Below are 24,378 nucleotides of genomic sequence, written 5' to 3' on the forward strand. Positions count from 1 at the left end.
ACTCAGCACTTGCAGAGCCTGCTTGGGATCCTCTGTCCTCCCCCCTCTCTCTCTCTCTGCCTCTTCCCCACTCTTGCTCTCTCTCAAAAATAAATAAACGTTAAAAAAAAAAAAAAGGCTTTGAGCTTCAGGCAGTATGTGTTTTCTGGGTCTAGGAAAGCCCCAGATATTCGCACTAACATGGAGGGTGGAGGTGGGCTCAAGATACCCAAGGCGTCCGAGCACCTTACGGAATTTACATTATCATAGTCTGTTACTCCTCAGGGCTTCCCGTTACACTTAGAATAAGGCAGACTCCAGCCAGCCTTTGCCTGCTGTCCTGCACACTCTTCCTGCCTCTTGCATGGCTGACTGCTTCTCGTGTTCCAGTCTCCGCTCCTGTCTCCCCTCACACAGGCCTTCCCTGCCCCCTGTCACTCTCAGACCCAACAAACCGCCCATTAGCAAGGTGCAAACCCCGGAGGCAGGGAGGCTCTTGATGCTGTGATGTAAACTGGGAGCACATCTGCTTCCATCTGTATTGACCACCCAGCTCTTGGCACACGGGTTGGGGCCGGAGGCGAATGTGTGATTAGATACACGAGTCCAGGCCCTTTTGGCGTGGAAGCCAAGACTGGCCTCGCAGGGCCTGGGATAGAGTAATTCCTCAAGGAGACGTGAACTGGACGTTTCTTCACGCTGTGCCTGAGGGGAGGGTTCCCAGAACAGCAGTGCTGGGCTTGCCCCTCAACAGCAGGCTGCGCTGCCTGCCGAGGCCTCTGCGAGGAGCAAACACGTGTGTATGTCTGGAAGAAAAGTCAGGAAGTGCCGTTCTCGAAGAGCGGCTGCCAGAAGCAAGCCTCTGACCCTGCTGGCCAAGAAACACAGTTTGAAGGGAGAACAGCCATTTCCAGACACTGGCTGAACTGACTCAGCTGTTGGGTGTTCCACAGCAAAGCAGGCGACGAATGTCGTGGGGACAGAGGGAGAGCGAGCAGCGGGGGTCGAAGGAGCAGCCCAGATGTACAGACCGGGCCCCTTCGGCCACGTGGGCCCACAGGGGAGGCCTGTCTGTCAGGGCTGGACTGTGTCTCCCCACTGAGAAGTTGCCTGTTGAAACCCTAACCCAGAATGGGACTGTATTTGGGGATAAGGCCTTTAAGAAAGTGTTTTTTTTTAATGTTTATTTATTTTTGAAAGAGAGAGAGAGAGAGACAGAGAGTGAGCAGGAGAAGGGCAGAGAGAGAGAGAGGGAGACACAGAATCGGAAGCAGGCTCCAGGCTCTGGGCTGTCAGCACGGGGTCCGACACGGGGCTTGAAGCCATGAACTGTGAGATCATGACCTGAGCCGAAGTCAGACGTCTAACCCACTGAGCCACTCAGGCGCCCCTGGAGATAAGGCCTTTAACCTCCTGGCACCAAAATCTGTATCGGTCAGGATTCTCTAGAGCAACAGGACCAGTAGGATGTGCATATCTACACCTGTCTCTCTATCTACAGCTCTAACTATCTGTCTAACAGAGAGAGATTTATTACATGGGTTGGCTTAGGTGATAATAGAAGCTGACAAGATCTGCAGGGCGAGCTGGCAAGCTAGAGACCCGGAGAGCCCATGGTGTGGTTCCAGCCCAAAGGCCAACAGGCTGAAGGCCCAGGGAAAACCGCTGTTTCAGTTGGGAGTCTGATGGCAGGAAAAACCTATGGCCCAGTTCAAAGGCAGCGAGGCAGGAGGAATACTGTCTGACTCAGGGGAGGGTCAGCCTTTTCGTTCTCTTCAGGCTGTCCAGTCAGCATGACACAGCACCGTGGGACACCCTCACTCACCACACCCTGCCGAGGGAAGAAGGACGGAGCACCTCCGGAAGCCACATGTCTGGCTCGGTCAAAACACAGGGAACAACGGGAAAAAGGAGTTTGTATTTATGCTCGTACATGTGTGTCTGCGATATTTATATACCCTGGTAACAGTTTTTCTGACACACATACGCTCTTCAGGAAGAAGCTGAGAAAGTGAATGACAGTTTCTCTGTGTCCCAACACTTCTTGGACCAAGTCCAGAAAATGAAGCATTTGGAGATGCGGCTCTGGCATCTCGGTGACGGGCCAGCAGGGCAAGCAGGGAGGAGGCAGGGAGCCCAGGTCAAGGTGAGAGCAGGAACGGGAAGAGTACAAGTCGTCCTGCAGTGTCTGAGTGTTCGTGTCCCCTGCAGGAGCAGAGAGAGCTCTTTGACCAGCCGGTCGGCACTCATAGTGCACTGGGACCAGCCAAGGCACTCAGGTTAGGGTCCCTTGGGCCTGCAAAGATACCCTTGGCCTCTGGGCTCTTACAGTGCAGATAGGGGGATCAGTATCTGGTGAGGACCAAATGAATAGTACAGATAATTCCTAGGGGAGGCTTGGGGAACCAACACTTCCGGTCCTGGCTGATAATGGTACAGGTGGATAATGTGATCCCTAATCCCTGGTATGGGGTGTGCATGTGGCCATAAGTGGACCCCCCCCATCTCTGCATGCCCCCTGGATGAACACTATTGAACTATTTCTCTCATTCTCTCATGTTCTTCATGGTGGTGGTTCATGTAGGTGTCACCTCTCAGCTGACTTGGGAGTTCTCCAGGACAGATGTGAGTCTGAGTCTCTGCCTGGCACCAGAATGGTGCCCGGCACATCCACGGGGGGTGCTCCATTGCTGGGGTTGAGTTTCACGCTGCAGTAGAGACGCCATGTTTGGGACAGCCCACAGCAAGCAGGCCTGCAAGGCAGGTGCAGGTGTGATTCTAGTCCAGAGCAGAATTAAAGATGGGACAAAGTGAGTTCGGGAGCATTGGAAACTCCAATAAGGGTTTATTTTGATCTTTGGCCATCCCCTTGCCAAGGGTGTAAAACCCTCCCAGTCTCTGGTGGAAATAGTGTCTCGGAATGAGAGCTCAGGGCTGGGGGCCCTTGGAAATCCAGTCCCATAAAGGAAAGGCCCGGCCTCACGTGAGTGGGTCCCAACCTTGTGTCAGGCTAGGCTGGATCATGGTGCAGGAAGAAATAACCCCCAATCTCAGTGGCTTACACACAAAGGTTTATTTCTGGCTCACGCTGCTTATCCACTGCGGGTCAGGTAGAAGTGGGAGGTCCTGCTCACCACGGTCTCAGGAATCTGGGCTGGCGGGGGGGGGGGGGGGGGGCTCCATCTGAGGCGTGCTCGTTCATAGCCAGCTGCACCCAGGCTCTTAAAACTTCTGCCGGGAAGTGATCCTCAACATTTCTCATATTGCACCAGCCACGGCTAATTTCCCAGCAGGCAGGGGTCACATGTGGCAAAGGTGTCCAGAGGAGGAGAAACAGTATTTGTGAACCCCTAAGATGACAGGCCGGTGGAGAGTGACGGGGGGCAAGAGGGCTTGCTCCTGTCCACTCAGGCCAAGCCAGACACAGGCAGAGGCAGGAGCGGTCCTTTGGGGCTGTTGGCCCCCGGAAGTCTTTACCTTCCTGAAACTTCCTCAGCAGACTGTGGAACTCACTTTAGAACCTTCTGCAGCCCCTGATTGTTCTAGCCTCGTCACTGCGGTCAGCAGGAAGACAGCACATCGGGACTGGGGTTTAAAGAAACTTAAGGAACCAAAGGGGTTTTGGGTTGGACTTCCAGGGAACTAAGGAGGAAAAAAGTAAAATGAGGACAGGAATGCTATTTAAAAGAAAACAGAAGCAAAGGTGCCTTTGCCAGGAGTACTGGACAAACAGGGATGGGCTGAAGGGGGGTTCTCTCTGTAGAGCGTAACTTGGGGTGCCATGAGCTGTCGGGGTTCAGGAGCCAGCAGGAGGAAGGGCTCTGTCCTCCCAGCCCTCCACGACAAAAGCAAAGCTTCTGAGCCAGAAACAGGCAACAGCAAGACATTTGCTGAGATGAGTTGGTGGCAGGAGGGCACGGAAACAGGAAGTTGCCTGCGGGTCTCTGTGGCTGCTTCTGTCAGGCTAGAATAGCCTGGGTTCCATCCCTCCCCCCAGCTATAACACCCTTGTTCATTGGGTCTCATTACCTGTCACCTCCCTCCCACGTGTCCCCTGAGGTCCCCAAAGTGGGCTGCCTGGCCCTCCCAGTGCTCCCTCAGCTTGCTGTATGTATTCTTTGTACCCCAGCTAGGCTGTGCCCTCGAGATCTGGTACCACCTCAGGAACAAAGGACGTGCTGTGACTCTGATAATGAATGAACGATGGGGCTTGTGAGGGCCCAGCACCCTTTTTCAGGATGTCAATGAGCCAGACAGAGGCTCCTGGGTCTGACTGTGAGGGGGCTGCAGGATCAATGCTGAGCCCTCCATGGTTGCTCAAGGCCGTGCTGGACACTGACAACTCAAGCCCCAGGGACTGGCCCGGACTGGGGGGACTCTAGGCCAGCCCAAGGCTCCCTGATGCCAGAAGCTGAGCTGCAGAACTTCATCCCCTCGTCACCTTGGCTCACCCCATCCCTGGTGGCTACAGTTTCAGCTGGCCCCACACTGCTTACAGCGGCACGTTCTGGGGCCTAATTCATCGGGCCAGGGATACTTTCCCAGAAACATTCAGAATGTTCCCATACCTGTGGAATCTCTGTAGAGTGGGCCATTCCCGAGCACTGGGAAACAGGAGTACCTTGGTCCCACCCTCAGCGTACCTTTAGTGCCTCAGTTTACCCATATGTCAAACTGGGGCTGCATCCGCCCCTTCTTACGTCTCAGAGATTCAGGAAACATTATTATTAAAGGACTGGCTGCTCTCTGGAGGAAAAGGACTCTATTTTCATGATTTTGTTCTCTAGCTCCCCACCCCACCCCCCCACCCGGAACTTTCTGGAATGTGCTCCACAGGCCAAACTAGAGAGGGAAGCCCAGGATCTGGTGGGTGTCGGCCAGTGAATGGTCTCAGGCCTGGGAACATTCAAACACAGAGGACAATGTTGTCTAAGCACTTTCAGCTCAAAGGGATGCACGTTCAAAGCTGCTAGTATTGAGGTGGGGTCCTTGGGCCAGACAGCCCAGGAATGCCCGGCCCGGCCCTGGGTGGCGGCATGTGGGGGGGAGGGTGTGCTGCTGGAGGAAGTGACCCTTCAGAAATGAGGGGAGGCCTGTAGAAACGGCCTCCAGATGTAGGCCGCCCTGGGCACCAAGCCCAGCTGCTCGAGCTGCAGCCGAGTGGGCCTGTAGGCGTTGAGGTTGCTGTAGGGAGCCGGCGTGCTGTCGTGGGGCCTCGGGCAGAAGTGGGTCTGTGGGCTCGGGGCCCCCCAGGGGCCGTGGTGGGGCTGAGGCCTGGGGGGCGGAGGTGGGTTTGGAGCCAGGGGACTGCCTGGCCCCGACGACGCCGACAGAGTCCGGTTCTGGGGGTTGCTGCCCGTCGAGGGGCTGCTGAAGGGGTTGGAGGACGTGTGGTCGCTGGCGGAGCAGCTACTGCCACTGAGGCGGCCGGGCGGGGGGCTGTGGCCGGCTCTGGGCTGGAGGGGGGCCGCCAGCCTGGGAGACTTTGGGCCCATCACGGGCTTGGAGGAGGCGTAGAGGTGGCGGAACTCCTCGTCAAACAGCTCCACCGCCGGGCCCGTGAACTTGGAGAGGATGTTCCGGTGGACGTGGCCGCAGAGCCAGGTGAAGCTGCAGGGGAAGAGGAGCGTGAGGGGTGGGAGTGGGGAGCTGGGCTGACCGCCGGGCTGTGGGAAGGACCCCATTTCATCCTGGCAGCACCCGTGCAGGGTGGCCGTGGGAGCCCCCTCACTGACGGCAAGACTGAAGCTCAGAAACCAGCAAACGTTTGCAGGTGAACGGTAAAGACACCAGGTTGAATCCCGGTGCTCAGATGCTGGCCATCCCTGCGGAAGCACAAAAGGGCTGACAGCTGAGTCTCAGTGTCCCCAGCTCTGTGCCAATGAGTCGGTCCCCTAGCTGCTGAGGCCACTTGTGAAATGTGGGAACGCCTGCCTCTTCTGAACGAATAGGCGTCTGGGGAAGGCACCGCAAGAAAGCGGCCGCTCCTTAGAAGGCAGGGGCTGTGTTCTCTTGAAAGCCTTAAGGGTGTGGGCCCAGCTCAAGCACCTGGACCCGAAGGGGTGGGAGGGGAGGGAGGATCACATGCTGTTCAGGAGGTGGGAGGTGGAAGGGAGAACACAAGGCGGGCCCACAAGCACCAGAATGACACAACTTGGGCATGCTTCGCCCGGACCCCCCAGGGAGGACACCCTCCAGCAGGGACCGTGGCCCTCCCTCTGTGTATTGGTCTTAAATGAAAATAAAATTCTGAAGGCATTTATGGATTACTTTTCACGATCCCATGATTGAACCAAATTCCTTTTTATCTCTGATGGAAAAGCCCCCTCATTATCTCTCCCTGCCCCACATCCACACCCCCTTCTGTGCCTGGTGACAGCACAGAAGACCCACCAAAAGGGTCAGGTTAGAGATTTCTGGGTCCCTAATAATGGGAACCCAGGTGTGGGGAGCAAAGGTGGCAGGATGGTCACAGGGAGACATGGTCGCTGGGGGGGGGGGGACAGCAGTGACCCCCACCAATGGTCTCAGCCACCCCCCCACCAGCCTAGCCCAGCCTGCAGAGTCCCTTCCCGGTGAGGCAGGGCAGGGCCCAAGCGGGCTGCAACAATCCTGGGAAGAACAAGGAGGCTTTGTTTAAACCCCGCCTCCCACCCGGGAGGAGCCTCCCACACACCCCAGAGAGGTGAGCAGCTGATGCTGGGCTAGGGCCAGCCAGGTGACAGGGAAGGCGGCAAATATGGGGACAGGGGACCCTTGGCTATGCTAAGAAATCAATCGCCCTGTGTAGTTTGAAATCAGACTAGATTAGGCCAAGCTACTGCATGCTTTACGCAACAAAACACGTGCAAAGGTGCCTTAGCAACTCTTCGGACCCCCACGGCCCCTGCACCCCACACTCAGGTCCCTTATGGGTCGCTGTAGCCCCTGCGTGCCTGCGCACTGTGCTGGGGTCCCCCTCCCGCACACCCCACGTGGCCATTCGTCCTGTGCTCTAGTTTTTACTCTTTTCCTATCACCACCCATGGTAAGAAATACACTTCATTTCTATTGCTTTTTGGCACTTCGTACATGGAAATGACTTTCACAATCTTTGGCTCAAGAGCAACTCTCATGACTGGTCTATTCTTGGCCCATTTTAATTTATGTAGCTACTTACTTGGTTATTTTAAATAATGTAATAAGCACCAATGAACCCACCACCTAAAATAAAAAGCTAGCATCTTGACAACAACCAGCATCTAATCTTAAGGGTCCCTCCCAGCAACCCATTTTCCAGGGCCCCCCAAAAGAAGGAATCATCATCCTGAATCCTGTGGCATAGCTCCTATACTTTCCTTTCTCTATTACAAAAAACAAAAAAAAGTTTTATGTGTTCTGGAAAGAAAATGTCTTAGTTGTTTTTAAAGTATATGTAATATTTGGGGATTTTTTTTCACTTAATATTATATTGGTAAGATTTAGCCATGTTATCTGTTTCAGTACTCCATTCATTTTTGATTGCTGTATAATATTCCACTAGTGGCTAGATGATGGTTTATTTCTCCATTCTCCCATTGACAGGCATTTGGATTGCTTCTGCTATATTTCTGTTGTGACCAGTGCTCTAATGAACATTCTTACATATGTCTTTTACTGTACCATGGGCTCATTCTCTTGGAAACATACCTAGGAGGAATTGCTGGATTATAAACCAGGTGAATAGTCAGCTTTAGGAGAAAACTCCTAACTCTGTTGAAAGTCACTGTATAGATTTACAGTCCCATCAGCAATGTAGAAAAGATCCTGTACATCCAGCATTTGGTATTGTCGGTCTTATCTTTTTTGCTTGTTGAAAAGGAATAAAATGGCCACTCATTCTAGCCTTGATTTGCACTTTCCTGGTCACTGATGATGCGGAACACCTCATCATGTTTTCACACACGTTTGCTCCTGGCCGAAACGCCCGCTCATGCCTCTTGCCCACTTTTCCTTGCCCTGCTTTGCTCTTGTGATTCCTAGGAGTTCTTTGTGGTTCTCGACACAAATCTTCTCAGGGCATCATGAAAACCTGCTGTCACTTTGTCATCTGACTTTTCACTTTCCTCCAGATATCTTTCAATGAACCAAAGTTCTTGATTGTAATATAGTCCGATTTAGCAATCTTTTATAGGCAAGGCTCTTTTGTGTTCTGCTTAACACAAAGGAGGGGTGTCTGTGTTAAAATACTTAATCTTTGGGGGCACCTGGGTGGCTCAGTTGGGTAAGCGTCTGACTTCGCCTCAGGTCATAATCTCGCAGTTCGTGGGGATGAGCCCTGCATTGGGCTCTGTGCTGACACCTCAGAGCCTGGAGCCTGCTTCAGATTCTCCCTCTCTCTATCCCTTCCCCGTTCGTGCTTTGTCTCTCTCTGTCTCAAAAATGAGTAAATATTAAAACTTTTTTTAAATAAAATTAAAAAAAAAAAGACACGTAATCCTTATCCTAAGGGCTAAATGATATTCATGTATTCTTTTCTACTAAGAGTTTTAAAGTTTGTTTTTGACATTTAAGGCCTTTTAATCTATTGGAGGGTGATTTTTTTTTTTTTTTTTTTTTTTGTATATGTGTTTTGTATATATACTTTCTGTATGGAGATTTTTTTTCCTTTCCCCATGCCCTGACATGCCCCATCATGTGCAGGTCTCTCTCTGGGCTTTCTGCTCTGTTCCACTTGTCAGTCTGCTCCTCCAGAGTCACATTGTCTTCATCACTCAAGCTCCATGACAAGTCTTGATCTCTGGCAGGGCAAGTCCTCCCTGACTGTTCTTCAGACTTATCTCAGCTAATCTTGGAGAAATACATTTTACGTCATGACCTACTCACACATACAAACACATACATGCCCCTGCAACATGTTTCCAGAACATCCCTTACCTTGGTCTGCTCTCATTATGTTTATTCTATCCTATTTCACTATTGAAAAAATTTCCAGGCATCCTCCACTAAATCACTAAATTGACTTCCTATCCTGCTAATGGATTGATGATGCACACAGTTTGAAAAACTTTGTTCCTCTAGCTACACTGGATGACCAGGACCTAATGTGGACATTCATTCATTCATTCGTTCAACAGATATTTATGGTCATATATGAAACTCAGGCACCTGATTAACTGTACTTCACGCCAGGAATGCAATTGAGAAGAAAACAGACCCAATCCAGGTTCTGCCATCATGTTTCCATCTTGGCTAAACAAGCCCACAGAGAAGCTCTCTAGGGGATGATCTGGAAGCTATAAGATAAGGAATTAGCAGGATAAAGACAGCAGGAATGACCTCTCCAGCAGAGTAAATAATCAGCAAGTGCAAAGGCCCTGAGGTGTGAAAGAGCATGAAAGACCTGGAGGAAAACAGTGTGGCCACAGCACAGTGGAGGGGAAGGAAAATCCTGCTGAGACAGAGGCCATGGTAAGAATGAATTTTTTTTTTTTTTTTCATTTCTAGGAGCAGTGACAAGTCTGGAAGGATTTTCAGGATGCAAGTGATTTGATCTGGTTTGAATTTAAAAATCTTTCTGTTCCTGGTGGAGAAAGCCCAGAGGTGGAAGGGCGGCTCGGGGCAGGAATGGAATCAGGGCCAGTTAGGTTCTCATGCTGTGCCCACCAAGGCCCCACCCCTGGACCTGCCATTAGGAAGTGGGAGCTTCCTCCTTGTTGACCCCCCAAGCACCTTCTTAGCTCATGCTGATCTTACAGCACATACCACACCACTCTACAGCCATTTATCCATATTTTTTGATGACAGAGAAGAGCTCTGTGTCCCCAGACCTGGCACAGTGCCTGTGCTGGGGTAAGACTTTCTACAAGAGCTTAAATGTTGAAATACATACAAGCCCCCCAACCTCACCCCCACCCCTCGGCTGAAGATGCGGACAGAGCTCTTCAGTTTGAACTGGGTGCAACCAGGGCCAAAATATCTGAAGTCCAGGGATAGCTGGATTGAAAGAATGAAATAGAGACTGCTTTAACTGCGTTTTAACTGGAGACAACTCTGAGAGTCCCAAGGAAAAGGATTTTCGGAAAGCCTGGCAAACAGGTCCCCCTTGAGAGCTGAGTGCAAAACAAGTTATAGTTGCTGCCCTGCACTCTCTCCAGATTCTTCAGTTCTCAGGAAGGGCCTTGCATGTCTTCAAGCCCACTGCCACCCTCCTCCTGACACCTCCCGTATCCGGAGGACAAGCCCAGTAGCAGAGAGGACGAGCTCTCTCTAGGAGAGCCAGAGATCCTAGCCAAGGAAACTGGTGACCCTGGGCCAATCACCCACCCTCTCTGTGCCTCAGCTCCCCCATCTGTCAACTGGAGGAATAATGCCTCCTTCAAAGGCTTGTCAATCCTTACGAAATGTCTGACCACACCTGGCCAAGGGTCTGGCACAAAGCTCAACAAGGTTGGCTCTGCTTCCTTCTGCCCCTACCAAGGGCAAGGGCCGCCCCTGCGTGCTGAGCCCTGTAAGAGCAAATACAAATGAAAACAGGCTTAACTCTCCCTATTTAGAATAAAAGGAGAGACTTTTCCTCCTCTTCATTTTCTCTTTCAGAATTTCTTTCTCTGTCCCTGAAGTCAGAGGAAGAATCGAATGAAGAGGCCTTTTGCTACATTTCCCCAGTAACTACCTGGAGCTTATACCCTTTTGTTCTACCACAATTTCCACGACTTTCCAGGACTTTCTACTCTTCATCAAACCTCATATAAAAAATGCTCAGGCTCAACCATGTCTTAGGATCATTTCTTTATGGAGGCTACATATGCCACATAAAACTTATAAACAAGTCCATATGCTTTTCTCTTATTACCTTATCGTGTTTAATTTACAGGCCCCAGGCAAAAAACCTAGAAGGGTAATAGGAAAAAGAAGTTTTTCCTCCCCATATAGTGGGTATGGGTTTTTTCTGGAGGTGATAACAATATTTTGGAACTAGACAATGGTAATGGTTGCACACACAGTGAATGTACTAAATGCCACTGAATTACACATTTAAAGTGGCTAGTTTTATGTTATGTGAATTTCCCTGTAAAAAAAAAAAAAAGAGGGAGGGAGAGAGAGAGAGAGAGAGAGAGAAACTCCTCAGCTATGGTGGGCCCCTGCTTCCAGGCTTGGCTCCTTGGGTCTGGGGCAGCTGCCCTGATAGAGATCTGACCCTTCCCATCCAGGTGGCAAAACAGGTCTAGTGGCAGCTTGGTCAAGGTCAGAGGCCAAGGTCAGAAGCCTCAAGTCCTGATGTGGGGTGTGAGGCCAAACTGGGTCCCAGCCAGAGCTTTATGCCTTGATGGACAAAAGCTGCGAAGCTGGTTTTGGCCACTTGGGGAGGGTAGCTCAGCCCCACCTCAGCCTCTTAGGGAACAACCGAGTGCTGGATGCAGGGCCCAAGGATCAGAAGCAGGTGGCCTTCCTTTTGCACAACGCCGCGGAGAGAAGCTGTGGATAGAAATGCCCTTGGGGCTCAGTGACCCCCGGACGCTGGAGGTGGTCCCTGAGGACTGCCTCTTGTCAGATACCTTCCCGGTATAGAAGCCATGAAACAACCACGTCCCCCTGCAGACGGACCACACTGCATTCAGCTCCGGTGCTGCACAGCTGAGGAAAACAAGACCCAGAAAAGGTGGAGAGAGAGAGGCCCAGAGGAGAGCAAAGGGGAACCTCAGCCCACCCCAGCCACCTCTTCCCAGGCTCCCATCACTCTCTATGTGCTGCTTTTTTTTTTTTTTAAGTAATTTCTATGCCTAACATGGGGCTTGAACTTACAACCCCAAGATCAAGAGGCACATGCTCTACTGACTGAGCCAGTCAGGTGCCTCTGATCTGGCTGTTGTTTATCTCCTTGGGGTTACTGGGAGCTCCAGAAGGGTACCCCAGCCCGGAGGGTGCCTGGTATGTACCCAGGAGGGCTTTACGTAGCTGTCCAATGAATGAAGGAACAGAGCGGTGTGGTGCCTTGCCCAAGGTCACCCAGCCAGGAAGCTACAAAGCTGGGAATTGAACCTCTGTCTTCTGACTTCCAGTCTGGGCTGCTGCCACTTCCTGTCCTTAGCACCAGCCTTAGATCCCATGGAATTTGGACACACTTCTGAAAATAAACTAGGACATACACACATACACACAGCTCAAAGCAAATTGCATAGTTTTACAATCGTGCCTGAGAGAGCTGAGGAGGGAAAAAGAAAATTCTATGTCCTATGGCAATCCGAAGGGAAACTGGAAGTGCCTCTGGAGCCTGAAGCTCCACCAGGAAGGGTCCAGATTTCCCTCTTCTGCCCAGACTGGTACTGCCTTCCGCCTCATGTATGTGATAAAGTCCCAGCCCTGCCGGGCACAGGACTGGTAGGGGTGTGTGGGCCTGAGTGGCAGGGGCTGCCGTGTATCGTGCTCAGCCTGGGCCTCCTCCAAGCCTTCGATAGGTGAAACCCGGCACGCACCTGTACGATCCAGACAGCACGTATCTCCAGTCCGAGATGATAAACTTCTCCTGGATTTGGCCGGCGAACTTCCGGCCTGATTTGGCACAGTATACCTCTCCTTCCACACTCCGGATGGAAATGTTCTGTCACAAGGAGAATCAAGCTGTCACTCACTATGTATACATACATGTTTCTCTAGGAAAACATCTGGAAGGATGCTCACTAAGACATCAACAGGAGGGGTTATCTTTAATTGGTAGGATCATAGGCCATTTTTATTTTTCCCTTGGCTGAATTTTCTAAATTCTTTCCATTGTCCTGATATTATGTGAATAATGGAAAAGACAAAAAAAAGGGGGGGGGGGAAATGGTAGAATTTAAACAAAGCAGAAAATAGAAGAAAGATGAGGGCCTAATGCCCATAGAGCCCTTAGTCTAGGCTCCCATGGACTCCAGAGGCCTGGCAAGCCCAGCCTTGCCTTGTAAGTGACATGAGTCCCTGACCCCAAGCTAGTCAGAGGGAAGTGCAGCCAGAAGGGGTGGCTCTGTTTGTCCCTTTCTCCCCCAGGAACACCTGCTCCCCCGGCCATCAGCCAGAACCCTTGGGAGGCTGGAGAAATAAAAAGGACCGGCAAATCACAGGAGTCTCCAAGGAAGGTAGGATACTGGTGGGGTCCCATGAATGTCTTTAGTGGCTGTGCGGGCTCTTGGAAGGGGATGCCTAATGCCTCCAACAGTGACTCCCAGCCTCTCCATAAGCTCTATGACATGTTGACGGGAGGACCACATCCCACTATCCCTTGGTGGTCAGAGGACTGTTACGTGTAGCTGATGTGGGCCATGGAGACAAGGCCTGTGCTGACTCTCTAGGCCTGTTTTGATGACCTCATGTCGAGGAGGTGTGATCCAGGTAACGTCAAGCAGACGCAGTAATCAGAGGACCCTGAGGCCTGCTGGTCCAGGAGGTGCCTGAACTCAGCAGCATCCCAAGTAGTGAGGAGGGGAAGTGAGGAGAGCAGGGTCTCTCTCCTGGAGGCTGACCTTGCCTGACCTAGAGGAGAGTCGCCAAAGGAACTACCCATGTGCTGTTGAGCTGGGTCTGCTTATAAAAACTGGGTGGTTTTACATTTGACCTTGAATTTACATTTGGCCTTAATATGGGCCGCAATGTCCTTCTCTGTGTTTTTTGGGTTTTTTTCACTTCTCCAACAGATTTATTTTTGAAAGGAATGGATTTTGAGGAGGAAAAACATGGGGTAGAGATATGGAATAGAAAATAAATACAAATGTAAGCTGTTTTGCTAATTGTTTTATAACCACAACAAATTCGTACAGAGAATGCCCTGTACAAAACAACACAATAAAGGTTCAAAGATCGAGGTGTTCCCCTAGGCAAGGCTGAAGATTTCAGTCTCTGGTATTTGGAATTTGGGCTGCAGTCCTTGTTTTTGGATGGATCACTGGGTGTGTGACACAGTCCATGCGATTAACCAGATATGAACAGAAGAATGGCCACTTGGCCCAGGTAGAAGTAGATGAAGCCCTAAATGTGACATGACTAAATGAACTCTCATCTCTGGGTTTCTTTTCTGATTGCCAGAAGAAGGAAGTGGGGAGTTGGGTTCAGTCCAAAAGGATCAGCTTTCTGGTGGGGCTGGGGAGTCCTAGACATGCACCAAGCAGGCCTGGATGTTGTCGCCCTGGCTTATGACGTGTGGCCACTGGGTCTCAGCCAAGGAGAAAAAAAGCATCTGCAGAGATTGCTGCCCACGGGATATCCATGGGCTCCTTGCAGTTCCCAGCCCCCGTGTGTCTGTGTGAGGCCAAAGGGCTATATGTGGGAGTGATGGAGTCCGTTCGCGGTCAAGTGCTGCGGGGTCCTCCTGTTCTCTCTCTCCCTGTCGCTGCCATTTTGGAGGCCATGTATTCCTTATGGCGTAGCTACAAGATGGGGAGGGCGGTCTGTCCTACACTGGACTTTGAGCAAGAAATAAACCTTTATTACGTTAAGCCATTGAGATGGGGGGATCTGTTAGCGTGGCATAAGCTATACTATCCTTTTTTAAAAAAATTTTAATGTTTATTTATAGTTGAGGTGGGGGAGGGGCAGAGAGAGAGCCGGAGGCAGAATCCGAAGCCGACTCCAGGCTCTGAGCTGTCAGCACAGAGCCCCTTGCGGTGGTCGAACTCACCAGCTGTTGAGATCATGACCTGAGCCAAAGTCAGGCACTTAACCGACCAAGCCACCCAGGCACCCCCAGCTATACTACCCCAATACAAAATACCTTTTGGATTCTCATTGGGAGCCCCTACCTTGAGGTGGCTGTCAGAGACCTGGACTTTGTCACACATCTCTTGGAAGAGCTTTACGCCTCCCTGGTCCAGCAGCACACAGACAAACACCCCGCGCTTGTTTGCAGCCTCTAGAATGTCACAGAAGATCTCCACATCTGTGAACACATCCATCAGGATGGCCAAGACCTGGGCCAGGGCGGAAAGGTGGAAACAAAAAGAGTCAGGGGCCCCGTGCTAAATGGTTGCAGCCAAACTTCCTAAATCCCAGTGGGGCTAAGAGAGCCCTTCTCACTTCGGTGGGGCTGCAGGAAAAAGAAACGGGGATGGGGGGAGGGGTGCTCTGCCAGGGCAGCATTCAAGGGAAAGAGCCGTTGTGGAGGCCTCTGTGCTAATTCCATCTCTACAGTCCAACCACACACCCTGTGGCCACTTGGTCCACTGTTGGCGCAGCAGGCACAGGAGGAAGGAGAGAAAGGTAGAGACCGAACGCAAGGAGGGGACGAGAAGAACAAGAGGAGGCGGCCAGGCAGGTTTTGGGCAGAGAGATAGATTTAACGACATGGTTGCTCAGTCATGTGGAGCTCGAAGGCGCTCCAAGGCCCTTGGCCTTCAAATGGCGGTAAGCCACACAATCCTCCCCTCAAAAAAATCCCCGTGGAGACCCTATTATAGACTAGACTAGGCTGAGCTGCCCCAGTGGGATGGAGAAGGGAGTCCTGCTCAGCCAGCAGTTTTCTGCCTCCTCTGTCATAACGGAATCCTGGGGAGGAGGGAGCTCCAGACATCCAGCAAAGCGGGGGACACGAGTGTGTGCCTGCCGGGCCAAGCAACCATTCCTCCCCCAGCCAGCAGGACCCAACCTTTGCTTTAAGGAATCCCCTCTGTTCCACAAGCAACGTGGTTTGGGTGGGGCCATTGCCTTGCGCTGGATTGGGCACAGGGAGGGCACATCACCAAGGCCAGACCAGTGAGAGCACTGCATCCCCTGCTGGCCACAGTGATTGGCCCGGGGCCGCTCACATGATCTAAGTTATTCTAAGAAAAGCCGGTTCAGGACTTCAGGACTTCTGGGGGAAAGGAGGCGTTCTTGCTACCCGGGTGGCTCAGCTAACCGATTCTGAGCTAGATTCCGAGCTACCGCTGCTAGCGGCCAGCTCGCCATCACGTGGGGACAGTCTGCCCGAAAATGAAGCCAGTCCTACCCTTCACTTTCCCACCGTAGATGTCAGTACATGTTCCTCTTCTTAAACTTGCTTGGGGTTGTTTTCCACAGTAATGTGATTTATAAAAAGAAATGTATGGTCTCTGACCCTGTTTCTGGCACCAGAAACACTTGGAATTTCCTAAGTGGGAGAGCTGAAGGAGAGAGATCCTTTGTTATGTTAATGAGGTGGCTTTTGGATGGGAACTGGTTGCCAGGGGAACCAACTCAGTGATTAGAGGGTTGGAATTTTCTGTCCCTCCCACCACCCTCCCCCCAGGGAAAGAGAGAGGGCCTGGAGGTTGAATCAACCCCCAATGCCGATGATGTAACCAATTATGCCTGTGTAATGAAGCCCACTAAACACCCCAAAAGGATGGGTTTAGAGAGCTTCTGGGTTGGTGATTTGGGCAGAGCAGAGTGCTCAGAGAAGGCATGGAAGTTCTGTGCCCTTCCCCATACCTTGCCCTGTATCTTCCATCTGACTGTACTTGAGTTCTATCCATTATAATAAACTGGTAGTCTAGAAAATGAAAAGTTTCTTTGTTTTGAGCCACTCTAGCCTGCTGATCAAGTCCAAGGAGGGGGCTGTTGGAGTGTCCAGTCTGAGCTGATTGGTCAGAATGGTCAGAAGCACAGATGACAATCTTGGCTCGGGACTGGTGTGTGCTGGGTTGCAAGACACCCAGCTGGTGTCAGAGAATTGCTGAATGATGGGAGAGTCCCCCACAGTGAGACTGGAGCAGAATCAGATGTCTGTCACCCTATCAAAAGTCTGTCCCAATACCCAAATCATGGCATATTGACAAGTGGGTCATTAGGCAGCCATTAAAAATGATAATTATAATGGTTACATGAAAATTGTAAGACAGGGTGAAATGCGGAGGTAAAACTTGCTGTGTAATCCATGCTCAACACGTGTATTGGCAAATAATGAATTCAGTTAAAAAAGGAAAACAGAGAACAAAATGATAGTATGTCCAGTAGGATTGCCAGTGAGGGACAGTAGTACGTACACACATCAGCCAGCACAAAGCCAAAACTAGCAGTCAAGTTTGGACTGGGCACTAGGGCAGTTTTCAGCATTCCCTGTAATAACGTTCTACCATTTTTCTAATAATATATATAGTATATTATTATATATTAATGTATAATAATATGCTATATATAGTATATATGCTATATATAGTGTATATATAGTATACTCTAGATATATAGAGAGTATACTCTGTGTCTGTCTATAGTATATATAGAGATAAAGAGATTTGTTGGCCATCAACATCTGGGAAGTAGCAAGGACAAGAAGAAGGTCACTGAAACAGGTGAAGGAGATGTCTGTTACCCACTTGGAGCTAACTTCCTGCTCAGATGATGTGGGTCTCTGGACAGGGGAAGGAACTGCCCAGGCTAGAAATCAGAAAAGATGCTCTAATAGGGAGGCCACACTCCTTTAGAGCTATGGATGGCCCCGTTATCATAGGATTGTCTGTACATATTTAAACTTATGGTACCAAGGACAACTGAGACCCTCTCTGCCAAAAGATAAATGCCTCCTCCTTGAGGGACATATTGACAAAAGGGACAGTTCTCTCTCCCCAGGAGATCAATAAATCCTCCCATTGTGTTCCAGTGAGTCCTTGTTTCCCAGAGATGAGGTTGGTGAGAGATTGAACAGAGAAGGGAGCAGCTTTGCAAATAACCCCACGTAGTGATTTAAGGGATGCTTGGAAATACAGGCTCACAACATCTAGGTTTATCCTGTTTGCCTCCTGTTGGGATTGTTTCCCAGCTGGATTGATTCAAGGCCAATACCCTCTTCAGTCCCCTGCGTGGATGTGCTACCTTACATGGCATAGCAGGATGAATGAGGAACTCCAGAAAGATATGTCCACATCCTAACCACCAGAACCTATGGACGTGACCTCACTTGGAAGAAGTCTTCGCGGGTGCAATTAAGACTCTCAAGATTAGATCATCCAGGATATCTAGTAGGTCCTAAATCCAGTGGCACATGTCCTTATAAAAGACACCCAGGAGAGAGACAGAGAGAAGAGGAGGAGTCCAGGTGAAAATGGAGGCGGACGCTGGAGTGAAGTGGCCACAAGCTGAGGAATGCCTGCAGCCACCAGAAGCTGGGAGAGGAAGGCAGGACCCTCCCTTAGAGACTTCAGAGGAAGTAGGGCCCAAGTGACAGCTTCATTTATGTATGTATGTATGTATGTATGTATGTTTATTTATTTTGAGAGAGAGAGAGAGTGGGGAGAGGGACAGAGAGAGAAGAGAGAGAATCCGAAGCAGGCTCTGTGCTGCCCTACCTCATGACCTTGAGATCATAACCTGAGCCAAAATCGAAGAGTCAGATGCTTAACGGACTGAACCAGCCAGACGCCTCTGACAGCTCCCGTCCTACTGGAGATGAGGTGACTGCTTTGGACAAGCCACATACCCTCTCTGGGCCTTAGTTTCTTTACTGATAAAACACTGCTCAAAAATAGAGCATCAGCTATCATTCAAGGTGCATCCAACCCTAAGCCCAGATAATAGAAATGAAGCCATGTGCAAAAAGCATAGGTTTTTATTCTAGTTTATAGTTTAAATATGACTATGATTTTTATATGCATTCTGAGCAAGTATGAATACTGTTAGAATAACATGCAAAAACGTTTTAGTCCAGATTATGGGAGAGGATTAAAATTAGTGCCTACACCTCTACGGACATAAAAAGAAATAAAGTAGGCCAATCAGCTGGACCAGCACGTCGGGGTGTGGTTGGCTGAGAAGAAGGAAGCACTTTGATGACATCTTGTAGGGGAGGAAGTGCTGTGTGGCAGGCCAGCTCTGGGTATCTGAGCCGCAGTGAGACCAAGGAACCCCACCAGGGGGCTGCTGGGCTGCTGGGGCAATACCCACACGCAAGGGTCATCCTGCGGGGGACCTCAGATCCTGGCTGAGAATCTCTCACAACCTGACAGACAGATGTGAGCTCCTCCTGGGCTGAAAATCCTGATGCTTCGGGAAGGGCAGGGTGTAGACCGGGAAATGGGATTTGGGTCCTGGTGGGGCCCAGGCATGTTGGGGACAGTTGTTGGGAACACTTACCACCCCACCCCCCACTCAACGCTTCTGTTTCTATTCTTGCCTCTTTCTCTTCTATCTGCTGATGCTCCTTTGTTTTCCAAAAACAACAACAGCCACACGCAGCGAGCGGAGTGGCATTCCTTTACAGTTTTGCAAGTCTCTGTGGTATCTGACTTAATGGAAGACAGCTGGCTTCTCGTATCTGCTTCTGCAGCAATCTGTTGTGCTGTGTTGTGTGGGTGGAAGCATATGAAGATAATCTGGCCTCACACAGATAAGTGATTAGAGAGGGCATGGCCTCCCAGGCCCACTGACAGGATCTTGGAACCCTCAGGGATCCTGACCACACTTGGAGGATGTATTATTAATCACGGTTTTTCCAGGGCGCCTGGGTGGCTCAGTTGGTTAAGTGTCCGACCTTAGCTTAGGTCATGATCTCAAGGGTGGCTCAGTCTGTTAAGTGTCTGACTTCAGCTCTTGTGATCTCATGGGTGGCTCAGCCGGTTAACTGTCCAACTTTGGCTAAGGTCTTGATGTCAGGGTTCATGAGTTCAAGCCCCACATAAGGCTCTCTGCTGTCAGCCCAGAGCTTGCATCAGATCCTCTGTCCTCCTCTCTCTCTGCCCTTTCCCTGTTCGTGTTCTCTCTCTCTCTCAAAAATAAATAAACATTTTTTTTAAAATCATGCTTTTTCCATATTTTATGATGCTTTGCCATCCAGGGTTAATTGATTCCTGAAGACTAGCAAAAACACCTTGCCTAGGAGCCTTTGAAACCCACACCAAGCAACCCCAACCCCCTCCTTTACCTAACACACACCAAGCTAACAGTCCCCCTGCCTTACGTGACCCCAGGGCTGGGTCCCGGACAGCGAGGGACCACCTGCAGCCCAGAGCCCACTGAGATGGCCCCAGCTACACTGCCTGCCCACCCCTTTCTTGCAGAAGCACAGTAAGGGCCTGTGCCCATGCATTCCCCTGGCTCTGTCTGCCTCCCGACGGATCCGGGTGCTTCCTGTGTGGTCCTGCGTGGCGTCCTGCTCCTAGGGATCTGTGAGTAAAAACTTCTCGATTCGTGCCGGTCATTTCTGTGCCTGCGTGTCTTCCCACCCCTGGGACACCCAACCCCTCCCCACTCCTGACCTTTGCCCGGAATCCTTTCCCCTTCCCTCTCTGCCTGACGACTCCTTACTCAGCCTCTGAGACTCAACTCAGAGGCCACCTCTTCCGTGAAGCTTGCCTTAGTCACCCTCCCGGCCCCTCCCAGCACAGAGGGCTGCTCACACCAATGTCTTCTCCTCTAGCGGGCAGGCAGAGGCAGGAAGGCCTCTTGTTCTGCTCTGCCATCTGGTTGCAGGGCCTGGCCGTGAATTAGGCTTCATGGGATAAAGGAGTGTGAGCGTGGAGGGAAAGGGGGATGGTTCCCGCTAGTTGGTGCAAACTGGTCTGGAAAACATGCAGCGGGCTCTGTCTGTTCTTTCAGAAGGCTGAAACCACAGGAGGAGAATGCAAACCCGACCACCTCCAGTTCTGAGCGGCGAGGCAGGGGGCACAGCCTGTGACTGGGTTCCAGGCCCCCTGGGCTCTCTGTGGGCCCAGGACAGCCCCGAGTCTGTGTGTGTGTGTGTGTGTGTGTGTGTGTGTGTGTGCGCGCGCGCGCGCACGTGTGTGTGTGTTGATGGGCAACAAAATGGGTGAAGCTCATGAAGGCCGTGAGCGTGGCCTGGGACAAGAGGGTGTGGTGGGGACTGTGGCAAAGGGAACTCACCCAAAGAGGTGGCTGCCACTTAGTACCACAGAGCCAGCCCTTCCCACGAGCTAAGTGGAGCTGGAAAGTCTTACTTTCAGGTGACATCTTCAGATTGTTAAGTGTTGTCTTAAATGCATAACATGCTGTATTGGTGAAACAAAGGACATCAGGAGCCTCAGGGCCACAGGGGAGGGAAGCCTTGCTGGGTGGGGAGGAGGGGGAAGAAGAGGGACTCAGCCAGGGGATTGCTTCACAAGCCCTAACCTGGCTGCTTTCCAGGGAGCCTCACTCCCTGGAGCTGTGGTTGACAATCTCCCTAATACCACTGGTCCCCATGCATCAGGAGGGCACTGAACTTCACACGCAGAGAGACCAGAGCTAGCGCACTTAGGAACAGGCCCTGGGAGCTAGAAGAGACCTTAGTCCAGCCTGGAATCTGAAGCCTGGGGAGGTCAAGGGACTTGCCCTAGGTCACACAGCCAGCCCCAGGCCGTGTCAGACCTCCTGGCTGCCTGCCTCGGCCCATCTGTCAATTTCTAATGCTGACATGTCACTGAAACATGAAATACTGCTCTGAAGCAGCACTGCGACTTGAAAAGCCAATGCTCCACCCACTAACCTTACTTAACTTTTCGGAACTCCGCTCCCTCCCTCCCCCATCCACCCACAGCCTCTCTACCTTATTCGGGCTTTTTCCCATTCCCCTCCCCCCCCCCCCCCCCCCCCAGCCTTCAGATCTCACACAGTACTGAACTTCAGAGGGGATTCAGTCATGAGACTGGGGATCCTAGCAGAAAATGAGCTGAAATATCAGCTTGTTCTTTTTTGAGCCTATTCTTGCCCCTCTGCAGCTTCAGGAGGGAGGAGTGGGCATCTGAAGCTCTATTCGGAATGGTTATTTTACACACCGTAGAATGAGTTACATTCCCCAGCTGCAGCAGGTAGCCAGTGTGGCCTGTGATTCTGGGGCATAGGGAGAACTGACCAAATGCCAGTCACCGTGCCTGAAATTCTATCAGCCAACCTCTGGTCTTGAAATATTTTTTCTTCTTCTAAAGTCACGCATTAAAATGTAAATACTCTGGGGAGAGAGAAGCCTTCTCTCTGCCTATTCGGTCCCCTATCTGACCACCAGCTGGATTCAGGTGCTGCACAGTCCTTTGTGGGCAGGCAGGTCTAAGCAGAGTCTTAGGGGACAGGGGACAAGTGTATGCTGCAGTGGACGGGCCCCTTCATTCGGGAGCACAGAGGGGGGGCAGCTGGCCCAGCCGGGGGGAGTTCAGGAGAGCCTTCCTGAGAAAAGGACTTGGGTGCTGAGTCCTGAGGAAGGAGTAGCCATCAGCTGGGTGAAAAGCAGAGAAGGTGAGAGGGTCCCAGGCAGAGAGAACAGCACATGCAATGCCCTGAAGACAGAGCACCTTGGGCTGGAGAATCTGAGTGTCCCTCAGTTTTGAGTGGCAAGAGCTGGGAGAGGAGCTGGAGAGGTTGTGAGCTATAAGGTGCTTGCTCTTCTCACTCTGGGCAATTGGGAGCCACGGAGGGCTCTAAGCAGGGAAGGGACCAAGTTAGATTTGAAGCATAGAAAAAGTGCTCTACTGCCACACGGCGACTGGGTGGGTGGTTGGGGGGAGTCCAGATAGAAGAGGAGGGGCAGGCGGGAATCTATCACAGGAGTTCCAGTGATGGGTGGTGGTGGCCTGGACCCAGACTGTGACAGGTGGGATCAGAAAGTCAGTGATCCAGGGTGAGACAGAGAACAACATCCCTGACTCCATCCTAAACCCCAGTCTTCTGAACTCCATCCCTTAAAGCAGGAGGCACCCCTCTTCTCTTCTACCGGAACCCACCCCACGGCCACGGAGACACAGGCCCCACCACCGATACCTGGCTGGTCCGGGTGATGCAGCGGCGAATGAGGTCTCTGATGTTGTTGTGCTTGTCCGTCTGGAAATACACGGTGGCGCTGGACTTTTCCTTCAGGTAGGGCTTCTGGGCTGAGGTCCAGCTGTGCAACAGGGTCGGCTCGCTGCCCTCGGAGGCCACGGGGAAGTAGGTACCGGACTGCAGGGAGCAGGAGTCGAGTCCCTTGGGACCCGCCTCTGCCCCTCCTGGGGGCTCCGGGGCACAAGGAGGCTGCTTGGCCTGGGCCTGGATGTACTGGGCCTCCACCGAGGACAAGAAGTCTACCTCACCTTCCTGGCCAAGTGCCTGCCAGTAGGCCTCGAGACCCCCATCCAGGAGGGCGTCTGTGGCCAGCCGGGCACTCTCATTGTCGCTGAAGTCAGCCCTGGCCGGCCGGACCCACTGGCTCTTGACATCTTCCAGGCGTTTCCGGATCTTGCCCACATGCCTTGACCGGCTCATGCTGCCCTGTCCCTGGGCCGTGGTGGGGAGGCCGGCGCCTGAGCTCCTCCTGATGGCAGGGCTCGTGAGCCACGGAGTGGGGATGAGGAGCCCTCAGCACTCCTGGGAAGCACCCAGCATCCACCTGCCACCCCTCACACCCCGCTCCGCTCGGAGGAAGTGATTTAACGTTGTCCTGAGTAACACTTCACAGCCAGGCCTTGGCTTATCTCTGGGCGACACCGCCCTGCCCGAGGGCTGCAGGGCCGGCTCAGTCACGCCCTGGCACACTCAGCCCTGGGAGCCGGCCTCTCCTCCCAGCAGCCTGCCTCCGATCATTGCACAATGCTCCAGATCCCCCGGCCGGCCGCTGGTACAGAGCGGGGAGGCTCTCCCTGCACCCCTGGGCCTCGGCTCCTCCCGTGCTCTCGGTTCAAATGCCATTGGTTCAAGACGAGAACTCCCCTGTGCGGCAAGATGCTGCCCCTGAGGTTGCGCCAGTGTGGGGAGGGAGGCTGGACGCGGGCCACCAGAACTGTCCCCCAGGCACTTCTCTCTCCCAGTGACACCCGAATCCCCAGCCTCCGGTCCTCTGAAAAAGCTTTTCTCTGCTCCCTCCCTCCCTCCCCTATTGTCTATCAAAGTCCTGTTTGAACAGATCGCCCAGAGAAGCTCCAGTCTGGGGGCCAGCACTGACCCGCTGCACGACCCGCTTGGGGTACCGCCTGGAGAGGAGTCTGGGCCGATGGGACCGGCCGTCTGTGAGCTGGGGCGGCAGGTGCAGCAGGTGTGTTTGAAGTGTAGGAACAGCTAAGGGAGAAGCCACATTTTCTTTCCAGGTCAGGTCACGGTCAAGTCCATGTTGATGGAATGCAATGTTCGTCTTTGGGTTCTGCCAGAAACAGACTGAGACAGGATTGGAGTACAAGTACGAGGGGGCCGCCACGGGCACGTTAACGAGGGACATCTGGGGTCAGTCCTGCCGGGCCCCCTGGGAGATGGTATCCAATACATCTTGGAGTTTTCCTACGCAAAGGGTGAGAATTTATCTACCAACCTCCATTTGTCCCTGGCGGAGGGCTGCTCCTGGGCCCACATTAAGCCCCCTGTGGCCGGCCTGCCCTGTGTGCTCACCAGGCACAGCCCTGAAGTCAGAGGAGGCACGTGGTCAGACTCTCAGGTGCACGGTCAGAGATTCACGGGAGTGGTGAGTGGTGACGGTCGGTCGGGAGTAGGACCCTGACGATGTCTGCTCAGGGAACTAAAAAACTGGGACTGTGTGGTCCTCACAGCTGGCAGATAGGGAGAGCCAGAAGC

At 52.1% G+C, this 24,378-nt stretch overlaps 2 protein-coding genes across 3 annotated transcripts in view; one reads left to right on the forward strand and one right to left on the reverse strand.

Moving 5' to 3' along the window:
- Positions 1-10,684, forward strand: part of CF2H8orf76 (chromosome F2 C8orf76 homolog) — a 37,185-nt gene extending 26,501 nt beyond the window's left edge. Inside the window, exons 6-7 of the transcript XR_003421639.2 lie at positions 9,075-9,408; positions 10,537-10,684. The gene's annotated coding sequence lies outside the window, so the exon portion shown is untranslated. The remainder of the gene's footprint in view (positions 1-9,074; positions 9,409-10,536) is intronic.
- FAM83A (family with sequence similarity 83 member A) lies at positions 4,761-23,640 on the reverse strand. 2 transcript variants are annotated; one of them, XM_027063959.2, is made up of 4 exons: positions 22,603-23,618; positions 14,709-14,876; positions 12,414-12,538; positions 4,761-5,589 (listed from the first exon to the last, which is right to left on the reverse strand). In XM_027063959.2, the coding sequence occupies exons 1-4, from the start codon at positions 23,080-23,082 to the stop codon at positions 5,055-5,057; spliced, it is 1,308 nt and encodes a 435-aa protein (XP_026919760.1). In that variant the 5' UTR covers positions 23,083-23,618; the 3' UTR covers positions 4,761-5,054. The 2 variants fall into 2 exon arrangements, with proteins under 2 accessions (XP_026919760.1, XP_026919761.1); XM_027063960.2 differs by lacking the exon at positions 4,761-5,589 and adding an exon at positions 10,814-11,574 and having other exon boundaries at positions 22,603-23,640.
- Positions 23,641-24,378: the final 738 nt, after the last annotated feature.

Source organism: Acinonyx jubatus, chromosome F2 (genome assembly GCF_027475565.1).
Source record: "Acinonyx jubatus isolate Ajub_Pintada_27869175 chromosome F2, VMU_Ajub_asm_v1.0, whole genome shotgun sequence".
Taxonomy (NCBI): domain Eukaryota; kingdom Metazoa; phylum Chordata; class Mammalia; order Carnivora; family Felidae; genus Acinonyx; species Acinonyx jubatus.